The following is a 21,105-nucleotide window of genomic DNA, read 5'->3' on the forward strand; positions in this document are numbered from 1 at the left end:
TCCAGTGAAAATCCGTTTATGTTTAAAGAGAGACTAAAAATATTCCTATTTAATGACCCCTACGTCAGTGAAAACAGGATTAGGGATATACTTATAATATATACTAACACGCTTTGTTTTTTCTGGGTAAGTATTTCTTACGGAATTAAAACTTTCATTGTCTCCATGAATTCTGGCCCACCAATGTATTTCTGACCCATCTTATATCGGAGAGTTGTTTAAGTCTTACCTTACCTTTACCCAGGTGTATCCACCGCAGCAGTTATGTTATTGAACTTTTAAACTGAAAGATCATGACCGTTCTCATTTGGGAATTGATGCAGACTATGCCATTCCTCTTCATATAGTTTCAGAATGATTCTTAACTTAAGGAAGGCAGCTTACAATAAATTCTAAATATCTCACATTTGGACCTCAGTATGTATTCCTTTTATATTTTTCTTGTTACTCTTTTGTTGTGCATATTCTATCATTCTTTATGACAGTGTAAAAGCTGACATCACTGTTCATTAGAATGATCTAAATAATACCATTACCATAGCTACGGAAAACAATCCTTGAATAAAAAGAGGTTTGTTTTAAAGCCATGATATCTTTTTCCTGAATCAGTTTCTCATACGCAGTCATCTCTATGTTAAAAAGTTAAATTAAAATCATAAAGCGTTCTTCCATCCCATGTGTAAGTTATGCCTTACTTTCAGATTTTTACTCAGGTTATGTAGTCCATCATAACTTAAATTATTGTTCTTTTTTATTTAAACTACACTCGACAGTACAATACGGTACAATACAATCGTGTATCATGGGTCCAGAAACTTCTCTGGTATTGGTTGCCTTAAAGTTAGCGCATGCTCAAGTAGAAGAAGAAGAGCAAATTCCTTTGCGTGTAAACATTGAAAGTTTGAAAGTCGCCCTCTCTCCAAGTTATTGCAGCTAAGTTCTTATGTTATCGACGTTTAATGTACGTAGTATTCCCCCAGTTGTGACTAAATATGAAACACTTAAGAAGTGACTAGTTTGCCTGTGTCTGTATATTGCAATTAGTATATCTTACCGAATGTTCTAACAAACGTCAAAAAGTTAAATTCTAAGAAAGGTAGGTAAGCCTCACCTTCTGTACAAGTTGGGATGACAATTTGGCGAATAATAATTGAAGAAAAGTAAAAATGGGTAAATATGCCAAGAAAGAAGTATAATATATATATATATATATATATATATATATATATATATATATATATATATATATAGCCTGTATTATAATATGCCATGCCTCTTTCACAGCCTACACTTATACACACACACACGTATACATATGTATATATTATATATATATATATTATTGGTAAAATTTTATAAGTTGCCAATAAGACTCCAGCCAGCCATTTTTGCACGAAAAACCATTTTGAGTTTTTCATGAAAAAATGACTAGGAAATAATAGGGCACTAAAAGAACCTTAAAATACCAATATAACTTCACCTACGGGTGTTGACTGGTTACAATTCTGCCGTATTAGCTATGGAGGGGGGGTATTCATACCTTATAAGTCGTAAATTTTCTGATTTTTTATTTATCATTTGCGCATAGTGTTTATGGGGTTCAAAATAATGAGAATGAAGAGCTCTTTTCAAAAATGTAAGTCACAATTTCATAGTGTGTATTGGCAACTTATAAAATAATACCTTATTATTCAATCTTTAGATAAGGAAGTAGCATTACTTGGAAATACCCATTCAGGTATGTGTTCAGGTGTATGGTGTAAGTAAATTAAGTAGATTTATTGAAAAAGAATATAAATTTATGTATATGGTAATAATTTTGGGCCTGATTCCATTAATAGTACTTTATTTGTTATTAATCACAAGAAATATGGTAGAACTAAGCATTACTTCTGCATTGGGTATTTCCTTTAAAATTGACTTTTCATGTAGTATTTTGATTGTTTATCAAGAATTTATTGTTATTTTTTTTTGGTCGACTGTAGTTAACCTCAGAACTGTTTATGTTTTTGTATGCATCATCCCAGAATGCTATTGCACATGCGCGGTGTTATAGGGGAACTTTTGGTAAAAAGTGGTTTCCTTTACTTGGGGGGCCCAGGGGTGGAGCCCCCTCGGGCTAAGTAACACAGCCTTCTAGGTTAGGTTATGTTAGGGTATGTTATGTTCGTATGGTTCCTTTTATAATAGATTTCCTTAGCCAATCTCTTCTTGACCATATGGGTCCCTAATGAATCGTATTTGCGGAACTGTTCCATAGAGTCCATGCAGATCTACGTATTATTTAGAAATACCAGAAATATATATAAGGTAATTGATGGAAAATAGGCCTATTCAACAAAAAACTGAATTGAATAAGTTGGCATGTTTAATGAAGGCTTATCCAACAGTGGCAATAGGCTATATTAATGTTTGTATTGATGATATAAATTTAATCAGTTGATACAGCAGTAAAACTACCTTGCATTTTACATATGTCATTTCAGTGTTTCTTTTAAAAATAATTAAATATTTCAAAAAGTGTAATCTGCACTGTATTTATTTTTCTGGCTGATTTTATTCTGTATTCTGTATATATATATTTCAGTAGAAATTTTGACACTCTGGTTTTTGTTTCTAGTTATCCTAGACCTGCTATATATTAAATTAGTGTAATGATTATAAAATAAACTTTGTTTTTATTAACTCCAGTTTGGTGATTTCATGGTCTTTTATTCCAGACTGAAATCATAACATGCAGCTTAACCTTACAAGAGTAGACTACCTGCAAGTAGGCTTAACTTCTTCGCACTGTGTACGAGTTCTGCCATCTAGTGGTGCCAAAGCTCAGCAGAAGGTAAAATTAAAAGTTGTTAATATATCAGCACAAGCCAGGGTGTTCACAGTTTCAGGTTCATTATAAGTATATAAATGTTAACTTGATAAGGCTAGGCTGAAAAGTTCTGAAGTGCTTGTTAGCAAGTAAATATTGAGTGGCTCTGTTGAACCTTACTGTTCAGGTATGAGCACAACTTGCTTCAACAGTTCAAGTGTCTGGTGGAAACAACTTTCAGCATGAAGCTAACTGGAACAGGACTCTTTAATAACTCTGTCCCTTAGTGCAAAGGACTTAAACATTACTAACAAATGTGCCCTTAGATGTTCTTTCCTAGTTATCTTGCATCCTATTCTGCAGGTATGTTCAAGTGTACAGCATTACTAGAGCAGGTGACATGTTAAGAAAAATGCAGAAAGGCAGATTTAGTTCACTTTCGTCTGTGACCCAAGGATAAAAATATGGCAGGAGATGAGGAAACCAAACCTGATTGTGTGGAACAATGGAACAACTCAAAGTCTATGGTTTTGGACATTAGATCAGTGTAGATAAAAATGTAAGGACTGACCATGTAATACAAACTTGAATAACTGACCTAATCATGATAAATAAAAAAAACCAGAAAGTGTCTCTGATAGATGTAGCTATAGCATGGGACACAAGGCAGAATGACAGAAAAATAAAAAAAAGAAAGATAAAAAAGTACTTTTGTTCATGACACTTACCTGACAGATATATATATAGCTGTATTCTCCGAAAGGGACCGACAGAAATTCAAAAAACTTACGGCACACGCAGATGGGCCAGGTGGTTAGTACCCATTCCCGCCGCTGGGAGGCGGGTATCAGGAACCATTCCCATTTTCTATTCAGATTTTCTCTGTCGCCGGTATTGTCAACACCTGTTGTCAATACCTCCGCTGTTGGATTTCGTAAACTTTTTCCACTAAGTATTCTGATTGTCTTTTGGTATTTTGACTTTGGCTTTGTGGATAGGCATACGCTTCTTTGGACTGTTTTGATTTTGGTTTTGGCTTTTCCTTGAACGAGATGTCTGGATCTAGTTCTGCTAGTTTCAGGGTGTGTGTTGTTCAGGAGTGTAAGGTGAGGCTACCGAAAGCTTCGGTAGACCCTCACACAGTATGCATGAGATGTAGAGGGCATGTCTGTATGTTGGATGATCGCTGCAAGGAGTGTGAATCGTTGCCTGATTCTGATTGGAAGGGCGTACGATTCTTACGTTATAAGCTAGAGCGTGATCGTGTAAGGAGGTCTTCCTCCAGGAGTGTGTCGGTAGGTGGGAGTCAGGGTATTAATTTATCTCCTGTTAACCCTACTAATGCTTCTCCTTTCCCTGTAGAGTCGCCTTCTAACCCTGTGATTGCGTCTGCGGAAGGTAATGCCCTTGCGCAGATTTTGAACTCCATTCGTACCTTGGAGTCTAAGGTGTTGGCGATCGAAAGTGCAGTGAAGTGTAGTGATCCCCCCAGTGTTGTGGAGGGGGCGTCAGATCGGCCCTATAATGCCTCTAGGTCTAGACCTCTGCCGAACTCCCAGGACTTAGGGAATGGGCATGTCGAAAGCCGCAAGAGGGTTACGGGGACCCCCCACCGATCTGGCGTCCCTTCGGCAGGCCTTGTTGACGTCTCCCAGGCTGCCAAGGATCGTGCTCGCGCACGGATCCTTAAGGATTGTTTTTCGTCCTCCGAGGCGTCCTCTCCACTTGAGGGGTCACGTTCTCGGTTGGACTCTCGTCCTTTCAAGAGGAGCCGCGTTGAAGAGGACGCTTCTTCTCCTTTCTCGTGCCTTAGAATCTTCTCCCGACTGGCTGCGAGATTTGCCGCCGCAGAAGAGGACCAGGATTTCTTCGGAGGAGGACGTTGCTGAACGTCCCAGCCGCACCAAGAAGAGAGCCCTGTCGCTCTTGGTAGAAGGAGGAGGACGTCTCCTTCCCCTCTTCTTTCTCATAAGAGCAGCCCTTCTCCTGAGAGGGCTTCCTCTCCTTGAAGCGTCTTATCCAAGATATGCAGCGGCAGTTAGCTTCCCTTCTCGCTGCTAAGGAGAAGCAACCTCGTGGGCGCCGCAAGGATTTGTCGCTGCCAGTTAAAAGATCTAAGAGGTCTCCCTCTCCTTCTCTTCGTTTGTCTCTCTCCCCTGCGGTTTCTCGTAGTCACCCTCATCGTTCTGCGGATCATCAGCTCTCCTTGCCCCGTCGTGACTCGCTGGTTGATCAGGACGCTCCTCTTGCAGCTCGGCTTGCTGCTAGTAAGAGTTCGCGCCAAGACGCTCTTCTTGCCTCTCCTCCTGCTTCTCGCTCTCGTTTTGGCGTTCGGCAGGACGCCCACCAGGACGCTTCTCGTTTTTCCCGATCCCTACATGATGCTCTCCAGGACTCGTCAAGAAGCTCGGCGGCTCGCTCGTCGGGACTCTCGTCAGGACGCTCGGCAGCTTGTAAGACAGGACGCTCTTCAGGACGCTCGGCTGCTTTCGAAGCAGGACGCTCGTCAGGACGCTCATCAGGACGCTCGTCAGGACGCTCCTCAGGACGCTCATCAGGACGCTCGGCAGGACGCTCCTGTACGAGTTGTTCCTGAATTTTCTGCTGCTTCTTCCCACGAGAAGAGGTCTCTGGGACGAATTGGACCCAAAGGTCTTTGTTTCTCTCTAGCCCCGGAAGACTCTCCTGTCGCTCCTGTCGAAGAGGCGGATTTGTCTCAGGAGTCGGACTCTGCTGAACAAGAGCCCCCTCTTTCGTCTTTCTCCGACTACAGGATTTTGGCTAGTATGCTTAAGGAGCTTTTTCCTGATAAATTTCAGCCTTCTGCTCCTCTTTCCCCTCCTTCGCAGTTAGCTTCTTCGAAGGTGAGGAAATCGCCCGGCTTCCTACAAATGAAGACTTCTTTGGCTACAAGAAAAGCTCTCAAGAGGGTCAATGCGTGGATGGAAGATAGGAAGTCTCAGGGAAATCTTCCTTCGCTCTCCCCGTCTAGATTGTGCGGAAAGCTGGAATGTGGTATGAGACAGGAGAGGAAATTGGCTCTAGAGTTCCTTCTTCCTCTCAAGGTGATTTTGCGAGCCTCGTGGATGCGTCAAGGAGGTCTCTTCTTTCTTCGGCTAAGGTGTCTTGGACTCTTTCTGAAACCGACCACCATCTGAAAGGCCTCTTCAAGTCGATGGAGGTTTTAACTTTCTGGACTGGTGCTTGGGGCCTTGGACTTAAGGACTCGTAGTCCGGACTCTATTTCTCTGGGGATCTGTCCAGTGTACTGTCGTGCATGGACAAGGCCGTCAGGGATGGCGCTGATGAACTGGCTTCTCATTTTGGTACAACCCTCCTAAAGAAGAGGGCTTTGTACTGCAATTTCGCTGCCAAGTCAGTTTCTCCTGTTCAGAGGGCTGAGTTACTTTTTGCCCCTCTTTCTAGCCATCTCTTCCCCAGCCGCTTGTCAAGGATCTCGCCTCCAGCCTTAAGGAGAAGGCTACTCAGGATCTCCTTGCTCAATCTTCCAGACGTCCTAGTGTCCCCTTCTACGTCTTGGAAGGACTTCCCCGAAGAGACAGAAAGCCCTTTCGTGGGAGATCTTCCTCCTCTAGACCCTTTTCGCGAGGAAGAGGTCTCTCCAGAGGCGGAGCCCCTTCTTCCCAAAGGGGCAAGAAGTGACTTTTCTCACCTCCAGACACCAGTAGGAGCCAGGCTTCTCCTGTTTTCGGAAGCCTGGAAAGTAAGAGGGGCGGATTCCTGGTCCCTCAATGTGATCAAAAAAGGTTACAGGATCCCGTTCCTCGAAAACCCCCCCCTGTCCTCTACTCCCAGAGATCTGTCGCCTTCTTACCGACCGGAAAAGCAACAGATCCTTTTAGATCTGCTGGAAGAAATGATTCAGAAGAGAGCAATAGAGCGAGTCCTGGATCTGGAGTCTCCAGGTTTTTACAATCGTCTCTTCCTGGTTCCAAAACAGTCAGGGGGGTGGAGACCAGTCCTGGACGTCAGCAGACTGAACAACTTTGTCGTCAAAGAGAAGTTCAAAATGGAGACGCCCCAGTCGGTTATCAATGCACTGCGACCAGGCGATTGGATGGTCTCTCTCGACCTTCAGGACGCGTATTTTGTTCATGAAACTTACCTGTCAGATATATATATAGCTGTATTCTCTGTTAGTCCGACAGAATTTCAAAACTTACGACACACGCAGTGGGAGATCAGGTGGTTAGTACCCATTCCCGCCGCTGGGAGTCCTGTATCAGGAACCATTCCCATTTTCTATTCAGATTTTTCTCTGTCGCCGGTACTGTCAACACTTGTTTTCAGTACCTCCGTCTTGGATTTCGGATAAAACTTGATTGTCACTTGAGTATTGGTTTGATTTTTGGTTTTGACTTGGACTTGTGGCTAGGACGCTATTGTGGATTGTTTTGGATTTGGCTTTGTTTTTCCTGGGAGTAAGATGTCTGAATCTAGTTCTTCTAGTTATCGAGTTTGCCGTGTGCAAGACTGTAAGGTGAGGCTACCGAAAATTTCGGTTGATCCTCACACTGTATGCTCGGGTTGTAGAGGACATGTTTGTTTGTTGAATGACCGATGCAAGGAGTGTGAATCTTTGTCTGATGCTAGTTGGAGGACTTATGATTCTTATGTGAGAAAGCTAGAGCGAGATAGGCTCAGGAGGTCTTCCTCCAGAAGTGGTAGGAGTCAGGGTAGTGTGCTTTCACCTGTTAACCCTCCTGTAGACGTAGCTCTTCCTAACCCTGTGGTGTTGCCCCTAACCCTGGGGTTGTGTCTGGGATGGTGATGCCTGGCGATTATTATGTCTTCCATTCGTACCTTGGAAGCTAATATGCTCGCTCTTCAAAGTGCTGTGAAGTGCAGTGATAGTGTCAGTCCCCCTAGTGTTGTGGAGGGGGCGTCAGATCGGCCGTATAACGCCTCTAGGTCTAGACCTCTGTCGGACTCCCAGGACTCAGGGAGTGGGCAAGTCGAAAGCCGCAAGAGGGTTACGCGGACCCCCCACCGATCTGGCGTCCCTTCGGCATGTCCTGATGACGCTTCCCAGGCTGCCAAGGATCGTGCACGGGCACGAATCCAGGATTGCTTCTTCTTCCCCGATTCCTCCTCCCCGCGTCGGGAATGGAAATCTCGGGATTCTCGCCCTTTGAAGAGAAGCTTCAAAGAAGGGGACGCTTCACGTCCCTTTTCTCGTGACGCTCTTCGCTCTTCTCCGGAGGATTTTGACGCCATCCCACCGCAGAAGAGGACCAGGACGTCATCGGACGATGACGCTTTTGAGCGCTCCGCTCGCTCCAGAAAGAAGGCTGTTGCTTCCCCTGTGAGAAGCAAGAAGGCGTCCCCTCGCCCCTCTTCTTCTCATAGGATCAGTCCTTCTCCTGAAGTAGAATCTTCTCCTACTCGTAAGCTGCTCCTTGGCATGCAGGAGCAATTGGCTTCTTTAATGGCCCAGAAGGAGACCGATGCGTGTCGTCGTCGAAAGGATTCCCGGCTGCCGATCAAGAGGTCTAAACCTTCCCCTTCTCCTTCTCCTCGTTCGTCGTCGTCTCATGCTTCGCCGCCCGCTAGAAGTCCTGTTGCTCAGCGTTTTACTGGACTTGGCAGGGATCGCAATTTCCGCTTTGAAGATACGCTTCACGCTGCCAGGCTTGACGCCCCTCTTTTCTGACGACCCTCTTGTTTTCGTCATGGACGCTTCTCATGCTGCCAAGCGTGGCGCTTCTCATGCTGCTAAGCGTGGCGCTTCTCATGCTGCTAAGCGTGACGCTTCTCATGCTGCTCGGCAGGACGCCTCCCTTGCTGCTCGGCATGACGCCTCCCTTGCTGCTCGTCATGACGCCTCCCTGGCTGCTCGTCAGGACGCCTCCCTTGCAGTTCGTCAAGACGCCTCCCTTGCTGCTCGGCACGACGCCTTTTCTTGCTGCGAGGCATGACGCCTCCTCGCTGCTCGCACTCACCAGGACTCGCCGGATCGGTCGTCAAGAAGCTCGTCGGGATTTCGTCAGGAAGGGGGGAACTCCGCTTCGCCGAGACTCTCATTTTGATTCTTCTGCTCGTGACTTTCGTGACTCCTCTCGGACTTCTTCCAAGCAGAAGTCTAAGTTTTTGCATGTTGGTCTGCAAGGACTTCGTCCTTCCGGTTCTTCTCCTGCCCCTTCCGTTGCTCCTGTGGAAGAAGGAGAGCTTTCTCAGCTTCGGATCCTGCAGTTGAGGATCAGACATCTTCTTCTTCAGCTTCTGCAGACTACCAAGTCTTAACTAGGCTGCTGAAAGACTTGTTTGGGGACAAGTTTCAACCCTCTGCTCCTCGCCCTCCCCCCTCGCAGCTTACCTCGTCTAAGTCACAAAAGTCTTCTGGTTTTGTGAAGATGGCTACGTCTCTCTCTACGAAGAGGGCCTTTAGCAAGGTTCAAGAGTGGATGGACTCCAGGAAGGCTCAGTGCAAGACTTCTTTCGCCCTACCTCCATCAAGATTGAGTGGAAAAGCAGGAATTTGGTACGAGACAGGAGAGGAGGTTGGTTGGAGAGTTCCTTCCTCTTCCCAAGGGGATTTTGCCAGCCTTGTGGACGCTCCCAGAAGGTCTCTCCTTTCTTCAGCTAAGGTGTCCTGGTCTTTATCTGAGATTGATCACCATCTGAAAGGCCTTTTCAGGTCCTTAGAAGTTTTTAACTTTTTGGACTGGTGCCTGGGAGTCTTGGATTTGCAGGCTCGTAGCCCTGACTCCATTAGCCTGGGAGACTTGTTTAGTGTCCTATCCTGTATGGACAAGGCGGTTAGGGATGGCTCCGAAGAACTGGCTGCCCATTTCTGTGCGGGCCTTTTAAAGAAGAGAGCCATTTACTGCAACTTCACGGCGAAGTCGGTCTCTCCTACTCAGAAGGCAGAATTGTTGTTCGCTCCGCTTTCTAGCCATCTTTTTCCCCAACCCTTAGTCAAGGATATGGCCTCCACATTGCAAGAGAAGGCTACTCAGGACCTCCTGGCCCAGTCTTCTAGACGTCCTGCAGCCCCTTCGACTTCTTCCCTTGGACAGTCTTCCAAGATTCAGAAGCCCTTTCGTGGAAGACCTTCCTCTAGATCGTCCTTTCGAGGCAGAGGTCCCTCAAGAGGTAGAGCCCCTTCTAAGACCAGGGGCAAGAAATGACTCCTTAAACCTTCAGACACCGGTAGGAGCCAGGCTCCTTTCTTTTGCAAAAGCCTGGAGAGAGAGAGGGACGGACAGCTGGTCCCTCCAAGTCATCGAAAAGGGATACAAGATCCCATTCCTCGTATTGCCTCCATTGACTACGATTCCCATAGATCTGTCGCCATCCTATCATCAGGAGAAACAACAAATTCTCTTCAACCTGCTCGATCAAATGCTCGAGAAGAGAGCTGTGGAGCAAGTCTCCGATTTACAATCCCCGGGCTTTTACAACAGGCTGTTTCTGGTTCCGAAGCAGTCAGGGGGTTGGAGACCAGTTCTGGACGTCAGCAAGTTGAACCATTTCGTTCTGAAGGAAAAGTTCGTAATGGAGACGTCCCAGTCGGTCATGGGAGCCCTAAGACCAGGCGACTGGATGGTTTCTCTCGATCTCCAGGACGCCTATTTTCACGTCCCTATACATCCTCTATCGAGGAAATACCTGAGATTTGTCCTGCGGGGACAGGTATTCCAGTTCAGGGCCCTTTGCTTCGGGCTCAGCACAGCTCCTATGGTTTTCACGATCTTGATGAGGAATGTTGCAAGATGGCTTCGCCTTGGAGGAATAAGAATCTCCCTTTATTTGGACGATTGGCTCATTCGAGCCTCGTCAATGACAAGGTGTCTGGAGGATCTTCACACGACTTTGACTTTGATGATGAAGTCCCTGGGACTTCTGGTGAATTTCGAAAAGTCCCATCTGACCCGACTCAGTCCATCGTTTATCTGGGGATTCAGATGGATTCAGTGGCTTTTCGAGCATTTCCGTCTCAAGAAAGACAACTTCAGTGTTTAGAAAAAGTTTCAGCCTTCCTGAGGAAAGAAACATGCTCGGTGAGGAATGGATGAGTCTGCTGGGGACCATTTCATCACTGGAGAAGTTTGTTTCCCTGGGGAGACTGCACCTCAGACCGCTTCAATTCTTCCTTGCAGAGAACTGGCACGACAAGGAGAATCTGGAAGTTTCTTTGAGTATCTCGCCAAAGGTAAAGAATCACCTTCGGTGGTGGCTCGATCCTTCGAAGTTGGCAGAAGGCCTTTCTCTTCAACTTCAGAACCCCGACCTAGTGTTGTTTTCCGACGCGTCCATTTCGGGGTGGGGAGCAACACTGGGGAGGGAAGAAGTGTCGGGTACCTGGAGAGGGGAACAGGTGTCCTGGCACATAAACCTCAAAGAATTGGGGCGATTCAGTTGGCCCTTCTTTTCTTCGAGGCTCAAGTCTCGAACCGAAGTTGTCCAGATCAACTCGGACAACACCACGGCCCTTTCATACCTCAAGAAACAGGGGGGAACTCACTCTCGGTCCCTGTTCGCCTTAGCAAAGGACATTCTTCTGTGGGCACAGGCCCGAAATATTACGATCCTCACGAGGTTTGTTGCAGGCGTAGAGAACGTCCGTGCGGATCTTCTAAGTCGGCAGCGACAACTGCTCCCGACCGAATGGATCCTACACCAAGAGGTGTGTCAAGGACTGTGGAAGCTTTGGGGACGTCCCTTGGTAGATCTCTTTCGCAACCTCCAAGACGAAGAGACTTCCTCTTTACTGCTCCCCTGTTCTCGACCCAGGAGCTCTCTCAGTGGACGCTCTTCTTTGGGATTGGTCGGGGATGGACGTGTATGCCTTTCCTCCGTACAAAATCATCGGAGAAGTCATCAGAAAGTTTGCGTCGTCGGAAGGGACGAGGATGACGTTGATCGCCCCATTTTGGCCTTCGAGGGAATGGTTCACAGAGGTCATGTCCTTCCTAGTAGACTTTCCGAGAGATCTCTGCCCATGAGAGTCGATCTACTCAGACAACCCCACTTCGAGAGGTACCACAAAAAACCTCCCGCTCTGTGTCTGACTGCATTCAGACTATCGAGAATGGCTGGCCAGAGCGAGAGGTTTTCTAGACCAGTGGCGAAAGCTATTGCCAGGGCGAGAAGACTCTCTTCCAGCAATTTGTACCAATCGAAGTGGACCATTTTTAGGAGATGGTGTAGAAAGAAGGGCATTTCCTCCACCACGACCTCTGTGAGCCAGATAGCAGACTTCCTCTTATTTCTGAGGAGTGATGTGAAACTTGCAGTCTCGACTATAAAGGGGTATAGAAGCATGCTTTCATCTGTTTTTAGGCATAGAGACTTGGATCTGTCTAACAACAGAGACCTTCACGATCTCTTCAGATCCTTTGAAACCTCGAAGGTGCCTCAGCTAAGGACTCCTTCTTGGAATTTGGATGTTGTGCTTGGTTCCTCATGTCCAGTTCGTTTGAGCCTCTTCATTCTGCGTCATTGAGGAACATTACTAGGAAGACTATTTTTCTAACCGCTCTAGCAACGGCAAAGAGGGTTAGTGAACTGCAAGCCTTTAGTAGGCATATACAGGCTTTAAAGGGCATAACGCGGTTTGTTCCTTAAGCCCTTCCTTTTTAGCGAAAAATGAAAGCCCGTCTAACCCTTGGCCCAAGAGTTTCGAAATCAAGGGTATGGCTGAAATCCTTATTCAAGAGCCAGAGAGAGTCCTTTGCCCTGTTAGGGCTCTCAAAGTCTACTTAGACAAGACGAAGGAAAGTCGAGGTCCCTCAGATAGTTTATGGTGTTCAGTAAAGAGACCGGACTTACCTATGTCAAAGAATGCTCTGGCTTTCTTTCTGAGAGATACGATTAAAGAAGCCCATTCATCCTGTCAAGACTCTGATTTGAAACTTCTGAAAGTCAATGCTCACGAGGTGAGGGCGGTTGCGACTTCAGTGGCTTTTCAGAAAAATATGTCACTCAGCAACATTCTGGGTGCCACATTTTGGCGGAGCAACTCTGTGTTCGCTTCACACTACCTGAGAGATGTGAAGACGACATATGAGAACTGCTTCTCGCTAGGACCATACGTTTTCCGCAGATACTTTCCTGGGGGCAGGGGATGACACTCATCCTATCCTATAGAAAATGGTTGGATAGTGTTTTTATGGTTGTTGGGTCGACTGCCTGTGATGGACTTCCCAATCGTTAGCTTTAGTTTTGTTATCCTAACTTAGTTAGGCTTGGTCAGGTGGTTGGTTTTTGCTTCGTTTGCCCTCATTGTATGGTCAATATGGTCTTGTCACACTGTGGTCACGTCCCCGTTGACAGATCATCTAGAACTCACCAGCTATACAGGTCACACCCTTGCTGGAGACTCTAGTTAAGCAGAAGCGGACTTGGGTGACAGTAATCACGAAGTCAGCTATGCTAACAGGTAAGGAACCAAAATATCTTTCACCTACTTGTAGTGTGTTTTTTCCAAATCCTATTCTGTCTGTACCCACCTCCAATGGTGGTATTCAGCTATATATATATCTGACAGGTAAGTTTCATGAACAAAATGATATTTTAATGATAAAATAAAGTTTGTTCATACTTACCTGGCAGATATATATATTCATAGTGCCCGCCCACCTCCCCTCAGGAGACAGTGGCACTAGAAAATCTGAATAGAAAATGGGAATGGTTCCTGATAGCCCCCGCCTCCCAGCTGCGGGAATGGGTACTAACCACCTGATCTCCCACTGCAGCTATATATATGTGTCGTGAAAGTTTTGAAATTCTGTCGGACTAACAGAGAATACAGCTATATATATATCTGCCAGGTAAGTATGAACAAACTTTATTTTATCATTAAAATATCATTTTCATGTCCCCATTCATCCTCAATCGAGAAAGTTTTTGAGGTTTGTCCTGAAGGGAAGAGTGTACCAATTCAGAGCTCTCTGTTTCGGTCTGAGTACAGCTCCTATGGTTTTCACAGTCCTGATGAGGAACGTTGCCCGGTGGCTTCATCTTGCCGGAGTAAGGATATCGCTCTATCTAGACGACTGGCTCATCCGAGCCACATCGGAACAAAGGTGTCTGGAGGACTTGCATTCGACTTTGGAACTGACAAAGTCCCTGGGACTTCTTGTGAATTTAGAGAAGTCGCATCTGATCCCCTCTCAGTCCATTCTTTATCTGGGGATTCGGATGGATTCAGAATTCGGGTTTTCGAGCCTTTCCATCCCAGGACCGTCAGCAGCACTGCTTAGTAAAAGTTTCGGCCTTCCTGGGGAAAGAAACATGCTCGGTGAGGGAATGGATGAGTCTGCTGGGGACCATTTCATCACTGGAGAAGTTTGTTTCCCTGGGGAGGTTGCATCTCAGACCCCTACAGTTCTTTCTTGCAGACAACTGGAAGAACAAGGAGGACTTAGACGAGTCTCTCAGGATCTCTCTCTCTGTCAAGGACCATCTTCGGTGGTGGCTCGATCCTGTAAAGTTGGCAGAAGGGGTCTCTCTCTATCTTCAGAGCCCCGACCTAGTGTTTTTTGACGGCGTCCATGTCGGGATGGGGAGCAACACTAGGGGAGGAAGTGTCAGGCACCTGGAAAGGGGAACAGGTGTCCTGGCACATAAATCTCAAAGAACTGAAAGCGATTTTCCTGGCTCTTCAGTTCTTCCAGGATCAAGTTGCAGGTCGGGTGATTCAAGTCAACTCCGACAACACCACGGCCCTGGCGTACCTCAAGAAACAGGGAGGTACTCATTCTCGGTCCCTGTTCTTGATCGCCAAGCCTAAAGATCCTGCTTTGGGCACATTCTCACCAGGTGACGATTCTCACTCGTTTTGTTGCAGGGTCGAGAATGTTTTTGGGCCCGACCTTCTCAGTCGACAACATCAGCTTCTGCCAACAGAATGGACTCTGAACGCAGAAGTGTGTCAGGATCTTTGGAAACTTTGGGACGTCCCCTAGTGGACGTTTTTTCAGCGACTTCAAGGACCACAAGGCTGCCCCTTTACTGCTCTCCTGTTCTCGACCGGGAGCCCTAGCAATAGACGCCTTTCTCTGGGACTGGAAGGGTCTAGATCTGTACGCCTTTCCCCATTCAAGATTCTGGGAAGAAGTCGTCAGAAAGTTTGTAGCCTCAGAAGGGACGAGAATGACTTTAATCGCTCCTTTTTGGCCTTCAGCAGAATGGTTCCCAGAGGTCATGTCTCTCGTGGTAGACTATCCAAGAACGCTTCCTTTGAGAACAGATCTTCTCAAACAACCCCACTTAAGAGAGGTACCACAAAAACCTTCCCGCTCTGAGTCTAACTGCATACAGACTATCAGAAGTTGCTCAGAGCGAGAGGTTTTTCTAGACCAGTGGCTAAGGCGATCGCTAACGCCAGGAGAGCCTCTTCCAGCAGTGTACCAGTCCAAGTGGATCATTTTCAGGAGGTGGTGTAAACTTAAGGGAATTTCCTCCACCACGACCTCTCTTTCCCAGATAGCGGACTTCCTTTTATATCTGAGAAAGGATTTGAACCTGGCAGTCCCTACCATCAAAGGCTATAGGAGTATGCTGTCAACGGTCTTCAGGCATAGAGGCCTGAACTTATCGGACAATAAAGACCTTCATGATCTTCTTAGGTCTTTTGAGACGTCTAAGGTAGCCTCCCTAAGTTACCTTCGTGGAATTTAGATGTAGTTCTAAAATTCCTGATGTCGAAGAGAGGTTTGAACCTTTAAATTCTGCTTCCTTCAGAGATGTAACAAAGAAAGCTATTTTCCTAACTGCTCTGGCGGACAGCGAAGAGAGTTAGTGAACTTTCAAGCGTTCAGCAAGATTATAGGTTTCAGAGGCCCTGATGCTGTCTGTTCTCTGAGCCCTATTTTTCTTGCTAAGAATGAGAACCCGTCTTCCCCTTGGCCCAGGTCCTTGAAATTAAGGGCTTGACGGACATCACTGGACAAGAACCTGAGAGAACCCTGTGTCCTGTCAGGGCTCTAAAATTTTATTTGCAGAGGACCCAGAATTGTAGAGGTCCTTCTAGCAATCTCTGGTGCTCCGTTAAGAGGCCTGATTTACCTCTCTCGAAAAATGCCCTGGCGTTCTTTCTAAGAAGCACCATCATAGACGCCCATTCCAGTGTGCTAGACAAAGACTTGAGAACTTTGAAGGTTAAGGCTCACGAAGTGAGAGCCATTGCTACCTCAGTGGCCTTCCAGAAAAACCAGTCTCTCAATGACATTCTGGGTGCCACTTTTTGGCGAAGCAATTCGGTCTTTGCTTCTCATTATCTCACAGAAGTGAAGACGTCCTATGAGAATTGCTGTGCGCTGGGGCCTTACGTTTTCCGCTCAGCAAATACGATCTTGGGAACAGAAAGCGACTCTCATCCTCTCCTTTAGTTTTGTTTTGGTGTGTTTTTAATATTTTTTGTGTTGTTTTTATGGTCGTTGGGTCTCCACCAGTGGTGGTCGCCCCAGTCCTTAGTTTATGTTAATCTTTTAATGTAACTAGGCTTGGTCAGGTGGTTGTTAGTTTGTCGCTTACCCTCATAGTAAGGTCATATGGTCTAGTCACATTGTGGTCTCGCCCCGTTGACAGATCATCTAGATTCCACCAGCTCTATAGGTCTCTACCTCGCTGGAGTTTTCTAGTAAAGCAGAAGCAGGCTTGGGTGACAGTAATCACGAAGTCAGCAATGCTAACAGGTAAGGAACCAAGGCGTCAATCGCCTACATAGTTTTGTTTCCTAAATCCTATTCTGTCTCTTCCCACCTCCAATGGTGGGATTCAGCTATATATATATCTGTCAGGTAAGTGTCATGAACAAAATGATATGTTTTTTATGATAAAATAAAGTTTGTTCATACTTACCTGGCAGATATATATAATCATAGTACCCTCCCCTCCTCCCCTCAGGAGACAGTAGTTCTAGTTTCTAGAAAATCTGAATAGAAAATGGGAATGGTTCCTGATACCGCCTCCCAGCGGCGGGAATGGGTACTAACCACCTGGCCCATCTGCGTGTGCCGTAAGTTTTTTGAATTTCTGTCGGTCCCTTTCGGAGAATACAGCTATATATATATCTGCCAGGTAAGTATGAACAAACTTTATTTTATCATAAAAATATCATATTATGTAAAGTTGGAAATAAGACTTTGTAGTGAAGGTAGTACCTGTCATCTTGGAGCAGTAGTAGTAAACATGGAGAGGATTGGATGTGCAAACCTCAAACCAGGGTTGCTCCAGAAAAGAGTACTGCTGCCCATAGCATGGATAACCCTGAGAGTGTTAGAATCCTAAGAAATCAGGGTAGTGGAGGCTAGATCTTCAGGAGACAGACCTAATCCAGACTTATAGATACCAAACTAGCAAAGTTGTCAATAAAAAATAATTATGATAATAGTGATGTTTACTGAACATTTTGAAAATAGTGATTGTAATAAAATAAGGTAATAATCCAGCATTCATACTCTCTGAAGACACTGGAGAGAGAATGTTATTCAAAGTGACACTGAAAAGAACAAAACTATTTAAGCAAAGTGAAACAAAGTCACTGAACTTTAAGCAAAATACTGGCACTTACTGAGACTGTAACAATTCTGTTTACCGCAATCATATATTTAGATGCTGTTCAGTACTCCACTGAAAGGGTGTAAACTCATAAAATAAAAATGAAACAATTTGCCAGATTACTATGAACTTCTTCCTCCAAGACAAGTCATTGGTAATGATGGACAGCAGTTACTCAAGGAAAATGGTATACAGTACTTACATAGGTCAGCATGGTAGTACCAAGTCACTTTCATTTATATATGATAGAAATTGAGTTCCAAACAGAATCAGGAATGAAGCAACAAAAAATATGAAAAAATAAAAGTGGAGATTAAAATTTTTTTTTTAAAGAAAGCTAGCAGTATTGCTTGCTTGATAGATGTACATGGAATGACTTAACTAGCACTTTTACCACCAGTGGCACTGCCCAGGGTGATATCTGATCAAGTGAGGGTTATTGGTCTTTCTTGTGTGTCTGGTAGGCTGCTGACAGCAGGATTTAAACTATGTACAGTATACAAATTGGGTTTGCTTAACACTGTTCGATTAAAGCCATATCATTTATTTTTCAAAAGAATTATATTTTTATAGTAGCATTAGATTTAATGGGAGTTACTAACCCTTTAAAGATCTGGAATCCATGAGGGAATATGTTAATTTTTTCCTTAATTACCATTCAATATAAAAAATAATAAATTTCATGGCTCAGTTAATGGTTTATGGCAATTTAACCATTTTTTATTTTCTAGGTTGTTGTTGGTGATCATGATGGCCTTGTACAGCTGTTTACCATGAGGAAGGGAGAGCCTCAGCTGGGATTCAGAGCAGATATTGAGAAGCTAGTCACACGTGTAGAGCTTGGTGGAGCATTAGGTTAGTAGGCTGCCTTTAAAGAAATAGGTGTTCATGCAAATTTCAATTTTATCAGTTTTTGTTAATGTCTTTCTACTGGTTTAGGCAGAAAGCATCCTTTTCTGTGTGGTGAGAAAGGAGCAAAGTAGTCTAAATTCATCAGCACTAAGTCTTTTATCATAATAATGAAAGAAGCTACAGTCTAGAAGTGGGAGCTGCTTTACGCATATGACCTGGGTTTGATGGCATAAATCTTCTAAATATTTGAAAGATGGGTAATGATTATCAGAGAGGAAGCAAATGTCTGAAATGTATAAGAAGAATAAATACTTGCATTGGTAGATCACTTTACAAATACCGTAAGGCAGTGAATGAGAAATGTGATGTCCAGGGGTGGAAAATAAATTGAGATCTGAAAGATTTAGACAGTTTAGGTGTTTGATGAGGGGAGAGGAGCAGTTAGTTAAAATAATTGCAAGTAGGGAAGTGGCAGGACAAAGACCAGTAGGTATGCCTAAAAAATTGTTGAAAAGCACATAGCTGAAGACCTGGGACCAAATAAGGATTCAGGCTGAAAGTGTGCTGGACAAAAAATGTGGAAAATATTAATTTTATGTTACTTGAAAATGTGAAAATTTGTCAAAAACCATAATGATGATGACGTAGGTATTTCTTTTTTTTTTTTTTTTTTTTTTTGCAGGTACTGTACGAGACAAAATATTTGTGTCATCAGGCAATGAAGTCCGAGGTTATACTAAAAAAGGCAAACAGTTTTTGGGGTTTGACACCAATTTAACAGAGGAAATAAAGTCTATGTAAGTTGTGAAAATACATTTTTCCATTTGTTTTATCATTCTTACAGCTCTATTTTAATTTAAGATAAGTTCTGATGATTCTTCCCTGGAGGCTTATAATAATTACTCTTTTATAATTACTCATTTCTTAACCTTATAGTGAGGATTTATTCTGTTTTGCTCTGATAGATCAATTCAAATTTGCTCTGAGAGGATTTTCCTCTGAGAATTGGATTGCTGCCATGTCAGAAACATATCATCCTTATACTTTTTACTCTTATATCTAGTTACAGTTGTATCTTATCTTTTTTGCCACTATGCCTCGGAATAATTCAGAAGGGAAAAGATTTGCAGAGAAATTTGCAAATAAAGGGATAAAAAAAAAGCAAAGAAAAAATGTACTGTACATACAGTATCTGAAGACAAGTGAAAAGGAAAAGCAGTAAAATTAAGAAAAGAGTATTTCAAGATAAATTACACAAAAACAGAAGGGGTGATGACATCAGTATATGTGGACCTGAACTTAAGACCAATATATATCTTTTAAGGCCATTAAATCTCCACCATCACAGAAACTCTCAACAATTTTTTCATCTTTTCACATATATAATAGGAAGTGGAAGTAAAGCAGTCAAGGCTTATGATAGCCTGAACAAACTGTGGATAACTGTGATATAGAATTGTTCATTTCTCAATCCATCATAATATCTAGTTTTAATACTAGGTTTAATTTTTTCATATACAGACCCATTACTTAAGTCAGCCTTAAATGCTGTAACATTTGTAATTGTAAGTTTTCATCCCCTCTTATCACCTTTTCCTCTAACTTGTCTCACTCTGCAAGCTGATTTCCCTGTGGAGCCCTCTTGGGTTTATAGTCTGGTGGCTATATTCCTCAGGGTTTTCAGCTGAAGATATAAAGAAAGAAAGAATAGTTTGAACTAGCTGCATTTTAGAGGAGTTGGGAGGAGGGGTAATGTTTGTCTTGTAAAGTAAAAGGTTTGTATGTGAATAAATTGATTTTAGTTTAAAAAAACTGTTTCCACACACACCCATTTTTTTACATTATCCTGAGTAGCTACTTAGTTGCTAGGCCTCATTACCAGAACATTTTTGAGGACTTAGAACACAAAGGGATGCTGAACTGGAGTACCCTGATGTATATAAGTTTATTGGACACGAAAGGAATCATGAGACTTAAAAAGGATCATGGTACAGTCTTGGCCACATTCGTAAAATTATGGGTTGTATTCAGTTACTCGTGATGGTACAACAATGGAAAAAAGAAATGGTCACTACTGTATTCTTGTAAGCCCTTGTTGATGAGAGCTTTCTTAAATTTGCCTTTGATTTTTGTGGATTCTGCCAGCAAATAGGCCTGGATTTTGTCAGATACCAATACCTTCTCATGTTGCTCTTAATTTCAGTACAGCATACTGCTAAGAAGAACCTTGGTCTCCATCTTTTAACTGATTGGTTGTGATGCTACAAGTATGGCAATTGAGCCCTATCTCTGGAAGCTTCTTATTGGGTGTGAGGTCATAGCCATTACAGGCAGTCCCCGGTTTACGACGGGGGTTCCGTTTTTATGCCGCGTCGTAAACCAAAAAATCATAAGAAAACCTTACTTTTAATGCTTTGGGTGCATTGAAAACGATGTAAACTGCATTTTTATTGAGTTTTTCATCAAAAAAACCTCCAAATTATGATTATTCTGCTGATTTGGAGCCATATTTCTTCCATCGGATCGGCATACGACGCGTCATTACCCCGGAACATGCGTCGTAAACTGGGAAATAATTTCTGATGAATATATTTGAAAAGCGTCGTAACCTCGGAACGTCGTAAGCCGGACCCGTCGTAAACCGGGGACTGCCTGTACTTGCATTAGAGAGGTCATCAAAACAAAGGATAGATTCATGGATATGAGTTGAAGTCTCCTTCAGCTCTAATATGATAATCTCTTTTTTGAAAATGTAATCCTGGAGAAGTTTATACCCAAATGGTGCTGGAGGTATTTGCTAACTCCCCAGCTTCCCATGAGTTAGGTGGCATCCAGTGGGACCAAGCAACAAAAGTTCAAGCCTGCTGAGAACTGCTTGATAGGCCTTTTGTTCATGACACTTACCTGACAGA

At 44.0% G+C, this 21,105-nt stretch overlaps 1 protein-coding gene across 2 annotated transcripts in view; it reads left to right on the top strand.

The window, feature by feature from the left end:
- Positions 1–845: 845 nt before the first annotated feature.
- The window catches only part of LOC136837118 (Bardet-Biedl syndrome 7 protein homolog), a 70,776-nt gene continuing 50,516 nt past the window's right edge, over positions 846–21,105 (top strand). The window contains exons 1-4 of one of the 2 annotated variants that reach the window (XM_067101726.1): positions 846–961; positions 2,721–2,836; positions 18,073–18,196; positions 18,876–18,990. In XM_067101726.1, coding sequence (XP_066957827.1) covers positions 2,735–2,836; positions 18,073–18,196; positions 18,876–18,990 — 341 coding nt within the window. In that variant the 5' untranslated portion in view covers positions 846–961; positions 2,721–2,734. Of the gene's footprint in view, positions 1,097–2,720; positions 2,837–18,072; positions 18,197–18,875; positions 18,991–21,105 lie in introns of both variants that reach the window. The other variant, XM_067101727.1, reaches the window with a different exon arrangement.

This window comes from Macrobrachium rosenbergii, chromosome 57 (genome assembly GCF_040412425.1).
Source record: "Macrobrachium rosenbergii isolate ZJJX-2024 chromosome 57, ASM4041242v1, whole genome shotgun sequence".
Taxonomy (NCBI): Eukaryota; Metazoa; Arthropoda; class Malacostraca; order Decapoda; family Palaemonidae; genus Macrobrachium; species Macrobrachium rosenbergii.